At 34.8% G+C, this 7,567-nt stretch overlaps 1 protein-coding gene across 1 annotated transcript; it reads left to right on the forward strand.

The window, feature by feature from the left end:
• The first annotated feature begins 762 nt into the window (after window positions 1-762).
• LOC123665893 lies at window positions 763-1,171 on the forward strand. The gene has a single exon (XM_045600124.1). The coding sequence runs from the start codon at window positions 763-765 to the stop codon at window positions 1,165-1,167; it is 405 nt and encodes a 134-aa protein (XP_045456080.1). The 3' UTR covers window positions 1,168-1,171.
• Window positions 1,172-7,567: the final 6,396 nt, after the last annotated feature.

Here is a 7,567-nt window from a genome sequence, read left to right on the forward strand (position 1 = left end):
TGGATAACGCCTCCTACCACACAGTGCAGCTTAACAAAGCACCAACAATGTCAAGCAGAAAGGCAGAAATGCAAAACTTGATAACAAGTAATGGTCTTTCTTACTTGCCAAGTATGGTAAAAGCTCGGCAGCGGCCGCCTTCCTCCACAACGGTTATTGACCAACAGTGTGTGTGTAGTGCGATTGATAAGTGCGTTAGTGGTGTTCCGCGGTATATAACTAATGAAATCGATAGCTGTAGAGTTCCGTGCAAACATTCTAACGTAGCTAAGCAAAACAAATTTACGTCACCGACCTTCCGCTCGGTTTATGTAATCGGTGACGATAGTGTTAAATTTAATTCTATTTAGATCATTAGTTTGTATTTTTCTTACTAACAAGTGTAGGTTAAGAACAAATTGGAATCACCTTATATCATCATCTCATCACTACTAACTTTTCAACTTTTCGGTGTTGGAGCATGTACGAACCAAGTCGTACATTAACCTATTTGCGAATCAGCGAATTTATTAACTAAATTGGTTATTAAATATAATAATTATTCAGTACGTGTCGATCTATCAAGGCAATCGCGCGTACTCGTACACCGGGTCATTTGATCATAATCAAGAGATCAATAAATTAATTTATTTAATTAATTGTGATTCGGTTTTATTTCCTATTAACAAGTAAAAAGTGTGTAGAGTCAATCAAGGACGCTACACCCAGCTATTTCAAATAATAAAGGAGCACAAACAACCGCCTGTTGATGAAGCCGATGTAATGTTGGAGGCGCATGGGCATAAAGTGGTAAGGCTTCCACCTTATCACTACGATTTAAACCCCATCGAGCTGATATGCAGTGTCTTAAAAAGACGAATTGCTGAAAAAAACCTAGGTCAGGAAGCAAATAAAATCGTCCAAATCACAGAAGAAGCATTTGCAACGATCACCGAAGTAGAATGGAGAAAAGAATGTGAGCACGTGAAAAAATTAGAAGAAAAATATTACGCTGATGGCCAAGTTATTGACAGCGAGATGGACAGGTTCATAATTGAAGTGGGAGACGATAGCGACACTTCTGATGTCGAAGATGATATGGCAGATGAAGATGACGACGATCTCTTGGGTATAAGTCCGTTAGATGAGCATCTTTTGCCTGATCATAATTATAATAAAAATTATTAAATTATTTATGCTTTTCATTACCGTCCTGATTTTTAAAATTACAACAATCGAATAATTTGTAAATATATAATCAGTAATAAGACCTTTGCACTTTATTTAGTATGTTTTATTTTTTTGTTTTTAGTGTGCAAAAAAAAATTAATAAATATATTAGAATAACTAAAAAGCGTGTATAAAATTACCCTTACTTTGAGGTAAGTTATTATAGATAATGTGGGAACACTGGAAAACATCACTGCCACATTAACGCCATAGGAACTATTCGATGAACACATCCCGAATGCTATACGTCCCTGCAATACGCCACTTTTTGAGGAACTGTATTAAAAATTCTTTTTTTTATCATTTTTATATAGGCATTATCTTTTTAAAAAATATTAATAACTGATGCACATAGCTCTATACATGAAATAAAATCTTTGTGTGCATAATTCAAAGCTTGAGAATCAGTTTCATATTCTCGATTTGATACAAAAAGGTGAATTATTTCTATGCCATCACTTACAAACATTTTTCTACATATTTCACAATATTAACTGGTAATTTTTTAAGTATAAATCCCGCGATATAGGCACATGCCTGTATTTCAGGATGGTTTGTATTTATTGCTTCATCAACATCAAAATACAGATCTGATGTTGAAGTTGATGAAGCACTAACAACTGAGTCATTATTTGTTTGCTGTTTTGGCTGCGAAACTGAGAGGAAGGTATTAAAATTGTTAATTATAACATTATTATCAGTTTCGCAGTTCCCAGCGGTCCCCATGTGGGACAAATTACTTAAAATAGCAGTTTTAAGCCCTGCAACAAATTGCCCACATGTAGGGTTTGTATTTGAACCACAGTTCCCACGAATGCATCCAAAAAAGGTTTACGAGTGCCTCCTGTTGGAGCCTCCTTGTAGCCACTCTTAATATTGTGCCTTTGGACTAAATTTCTCCATAGGCTTTCAACAGCATTTATAGTCCATATCCAGCCTTCTTGCGATGGAGGTTTGCGTGGGCTAAGAATTAATTTCAAAGTGGAAAAAAAAATTATCATGTCTTGAAAAAAAAATTAGATGAGGGCTTATTGCAGTTAAATTGGTAGCGTGACGCTTTCCTTTTCTCAAATCTGATGATTCACTGGTTAAGCAGTCAAATAATTTGTCCATGTTGGCAATGACATTGGCTGTAGTCGTAGCTGCTGCAGTAAGGCTTCCTGTAAGAGAAAATGGATACATCAGGATGGAAATAAGGCCTTATATATAATTTAGTGAAATGAGGTTTTAAGGCAGGATGGAAATATTCTGAACTATTTATGATATATAGAAAAACTAACCTAACCTAACCTCCAAAAATAGTGAAAAACATTGATATTATATATTGAGGTGTTTAACGTACCATCCGATATTTTAGAAAACATTCCAGCTGCAACAGAGTGGCTTAACAACCTGAGCAGCTAGATTCACTTTCATTTTTTGCTTGTTATTGGGGTCCAAGAGATCCTTTCTCAGACAGGGGGCAAAAACGAAATTTGGGTTTTCATTGTCAATTTCATGAAATTTTATGATGTGTTCCCATTTAGTAACACCTGTAAATAAGAAATTATAAGTCAATACCATGAATCATCTAAGGCTTCTTTTAGTTGGTAGGGAGATCTTTCACCATACCTTAAGAGTTTTCAAATTTCGTTCTTGAAAAGAACGTCCATCATTATCATTACAGCCTATACAGTCCACTGCTGGACATAGGCCTCCACAAGTTTACGCCAAAAATAACATTAACTCATGTGTTTTGCCCATAGTCACCAACGCTGGGCAGGCGGGTTGGTGACCGCAGTACTGGCTTTGTCGCACCGAAGACGCTGCTGCCCGTCTTCGGCCTGTGTATTTCAAAGCCAGTAGTTAGATGGTTGTCCCTTACTGTGTTATCCCTTAGTCGCCTCTTACGACACCCACGGGAAGAGAGGGGGTGGCTATATTCTTTAGTACCGTAGCCACACAGTACTAGAAGAGAACGTTCAGTAAGTTAATATTAATGTTTAAAATCATAACTCACCTCTACCTGTCTGTAGGTTGGAGTTTATGTTCGTATTGCATTCAATATTATATTTTAGAAACACGTTTCTAAAACATTTTAATAAATGTGGTGTGTCAAACATAACTACAATTTCCCTATTTTCCATAGTTATATATGGGTGTTCTGTAGATGCCATGATAGTAAGAGCTCTCCCGTTGACACCATCCATATCACATACTGTGGCTGCAATGTTCACTCCAGCTTTATAACACTGATGTAGAACCTGAAATGACATTTAGAATACATTATTGTAACAACTTGTAAAAAGATAAGGTAAAAACAATTATTGATCCCATTTGATATTTCAGTCAATATTCAAGTGTGTATCAAATATTTTATTTACGTCTGTAATTAAAACTGCTAGTCTATCTGCTGTAGCAAAACCACTTGAAAAATAATGTGCTATAGGTTGCTTAACCTTCTTCCTTATTCCTCCAATCATGAAAACAAGGGTTTGCTGGCAATCAGTCCTGATCTTCCCTGTGTACTGTGATCTTGAAAACCCTCTACTAAGTCACTTTTGCACTCATAATTAAGGTTTTTTTTTAATGACATCTCATTAAACATGAGTATATATTCATTATCACGGCGTTTTTGTATTTTTACAAAGTTTTTCAAAATTTTGAAAACTGGTTCATTTAGTCCCACATCAAAAGGTATTCTGTTTAAAAGATTCTTTAAGGCGCTTGGTGAGGGTAAAGTGAATAGCCTCCGCAGCAAACGGTAACATGTCGGGGATCTTTTAAATATTCTTAAGGCAGTTATTTTTTCTTCTTTTGACCACCTTCTACCTCTTAGATGGCATTTACTATTCTTTATATGCTCTTGCAGAAGTAATGCAAATGCCGGACTTATTTTTTTATTATAGTTTTTGAACTATCTTGTCTTCTTCATTCATCATCTTGTCTTCTTCATCGTCATTTCTTTAAGAATTACCATCTTAGACTTCATAGTCTTCAGACAGTTTTGCAACTGACATATTTTTGTTATATGTTTGCTGCATTTTTGAAATAGGTCTTTCTCCCGTTCTGTTGACTTTGTTCTACAGATGGGCTGAATATCACCAACATCATGTGTCAGTCAGTGATTCCCGAACTTGAGAGGGTCCAGGTTGGTCGAAACATAATGGAGCAGGCAACTCATGACTGCAAGAGAAATATTAAATATTAAGTAAAAAAACTTATTGATAAATATTGACAAACATAACATAAATGAAAAGTTTGTTGATGGGTGACTGCTAGTAGCTTTAGTTTCAGGGTACTCTGTCCTCTAGAGGGTATGTGAAATAAGAAGTCCGACAAGTCTTTTCTCTTTTTTGAAATTAGTCTATACTCATGTTACTTTTGTACGTAGAAGAAGAATAAAGCACCAAATAATTAACTGAGATGCCACAGTACCAGTAAAGAACAACATTTACCTTAGGACTGTTCATTAAATAAATAAAATTTGTCATTAGTTACAGATAATACTAACACCGAATTGAATTGTAACTATTGAAAAATAAAAATAAATGACTTTTTTTCCTTATTATATTACTAGCCGACTGCCCACTTTGTTGGGTGTTAATAATTTTTGTAATGTAAATATATAGTAAAATTGTCATCTCGCTCGCATTTCTCAGACTTGATTTACATTATACTATTATTTTTCACTAAATTTTTTGTTCAATAACAATAAAATATAGCCTATATCACTCCTGAATAGTGTAGCTTTCTGTTAGTGAATGAATTTTAAACATTTTTGAATATCATATCAAAAATTGACCGCTCCAGCGGGATTCGAACCCGCGTCTCCGACTGACCATGTCGGCGCTCTAGCCAATTAAGCTATGGAACGATGTACCCGCTAGAGCGAAATTTTTGATATGATGATTTTTATGTTCGGTTTAAGCGAACCGTGAATGAATTTTCATGATTGATTAATATATGCGAAGATTACCTCTTACAAACAAACAGAGTTAGAAACTTTACCTTTTTTGGAATATTAGTATAGATAGGTAAGGTTATTATAGGTTAGGTAAGTATGATAAGTGAGTATTAAACAGGTCCTATGAATAAAAACTTTCATCACATGGGATAGCAGTCCTTAATAAGCACTTTTTGTCACAATCTGCAAAGTCTTCATCTTTGAAATGCCTCTGACACAGCATCCTATGCTCACTGTACAGTTTTTTCTGTAATTCTATTGTACAGTTTCTGTCAGGAAATACATATCTAGCCCAAGACTCGCAACTGAAAAATATAGGATGTATTATATAATATACATTAAATAAAACAAATTAGTTATTACTTGCTCGCTAACATTGAGATGCGGCTTTCAATTTGAATGGATTCCCATCAAAGTGAATAGATAGCGCAGCCCAAGGCACTCATATTGGAGACAAGATGTACTTTGGGTCTCTGAGCCAACAGAGTACTTACTTTACTAATCCATAAGTTAAACCTTTGTCTGATTGCCTATTGGTAGGCATCTTTCTTGATTAAAGCTTTTGTAATTTAATTGTGAAAACATGTAATTGGTGTATAGTTTTAATTTGGATATGTTTTTTTTTTGTAATGAAACACTGGGATATTATGTACAATCGAGGAGTGTAATTTATGGATAGGTTAGGGTTATTTTTTTTTTTTTGTATAACGAAACTGTCGTTAAACATTGTACTTTTTAAGTTAGATAGGTTAGGGTTAAATTACACTCCTCGATTGTACATAATTACCAAACACTGTTTGTTTTTCGAATAAATAAAAATAAAATAATTAAAATGGGGTTGGTTACTAACTATAAAGTGATATATTATAAATACTTAGGCGTTACATATATACATACATAGATACGTACCGAAATAGGTTTCTTGTTCCAGGGCTAGGAAAACGAAACAATTTAACGCCGTCTTCAACAGGTGAAGAGGAGCATTTGAAGCATTTCCTTCTATTTTCTTTGTCAGCCATTTTCACAAAGAAACACCGAGTCAATATCTCACTACACAGTTTTGAAATAGATGCAATTAGTAAAAATCGAACGGAGGAACGGCGGCTCAACTCAACGCTTTAATCACAAAATACATCAAGAAACAACAAACAACACGTCTTTCGTTAAGCGCAAAACAAAACGAACGCCATTTTGTTGTTGTTGTTTTAAAATTTATCCCCAATAGGGAAAGGCAAAGGACTATAATCCATACAGCCTTGTTTGAATTTGTAAGTTTCGTTCTGATATATCAAAAGGCCGGAGCCAAGTCTGAAGTAACTTTATTTTTCTTCTGATTCGATGACTGGTAAAATAAGGCCAAAGCCAAGTCTGTAATTTCATATTTTCCTCTACTCTTCTTTGTCTATAAATGATAGGCGAGGTCGAAACCAAGTCTATAATAGTCAGGCCGAAGCCTGAAATATCAAAATAAAATTTCACATCCGATGAATGAAGGTCCTGATCCTGTTTCAAATATCATTGATAGTATTGCAAATAAATTCAAATATACTACTAGTATAGTTATCCAGATTAGTCAATAAATCTTGTGTATTGCGCGGGACATTTTTTGATCCAGAAGTTGATAACAAGTTGGCTATAAATAAAAGGCGTTCCAAATTAAAAGCGAAGCATTCAAAAAATATGTGATCTAAAGACTATGTAGAGTTGTTGGTGCAATGTGGGCAAACGGGCGATGAGATGATACGCATACGATTCAAATGTGCATTAAATCTGCAATGTCCAAATCTCAAGCGGCATAGTATTATATAATATTTTCTGCTACTATGTTGATGCGATTTAGTAAACCAAGGACTTTTTCCAATATCTTGATTTATATGAGCATACCAAGATCCTTTTCTTAACAAGGTTTGTCGCTAAAGATCACGCCAATCAGATAGGATTTTTGATTTAATAACAATTAATAGATCAGTGTATGGTACGGCAACATTCTCATCAACAGGGCTGCCGCTGTCACTGTCGACAATTGAACGTACCAGAAAGTCCACATGTTCATTTCCCTTTACTCCTATATAGGAAGGTGTCCACAATAATTTGATGTTGTACCTAGTTTCTTCTGGATAGTTGATAAAGGAGATGTCTTATTTCTAAAATGATGAAATTTGTATTAGCACTGAATTGATAATTATCTAAAGCCTTTAGAACGCTCATACTGTCAGTAATGATCAGCCAATATTGATTAGTTTGTTTTTTAATGAATTCTAGGGCAGCAGTAATTGCTAGAGCTTCAGCTGTAAATATTGATATCTCTTTTTTCAATCTGACGCCTTGGCCAAACTTCAGATGAGGTACATAATAGGCCATGGAAACATTTGTGTCATTTTTTGATCCATATGTGTAAACTTGTTTGAAGTT

Source organism: Melitaea cinxia, chromosome 25 (genome assembly GCF_905220565.1).
Source record: "Melitaea cinxia chromosome 25, ilMelCinx1.1, whole genome shotgun sequence".
In the NCBI taxonomy this organism is placed as follows: domain Eukaryota; kingdom Metazoa; phylum Arthropoda; class Insecta; order Lepidoptera; family Nymphalidae; genus Melitaea; species Melitaea cinxia.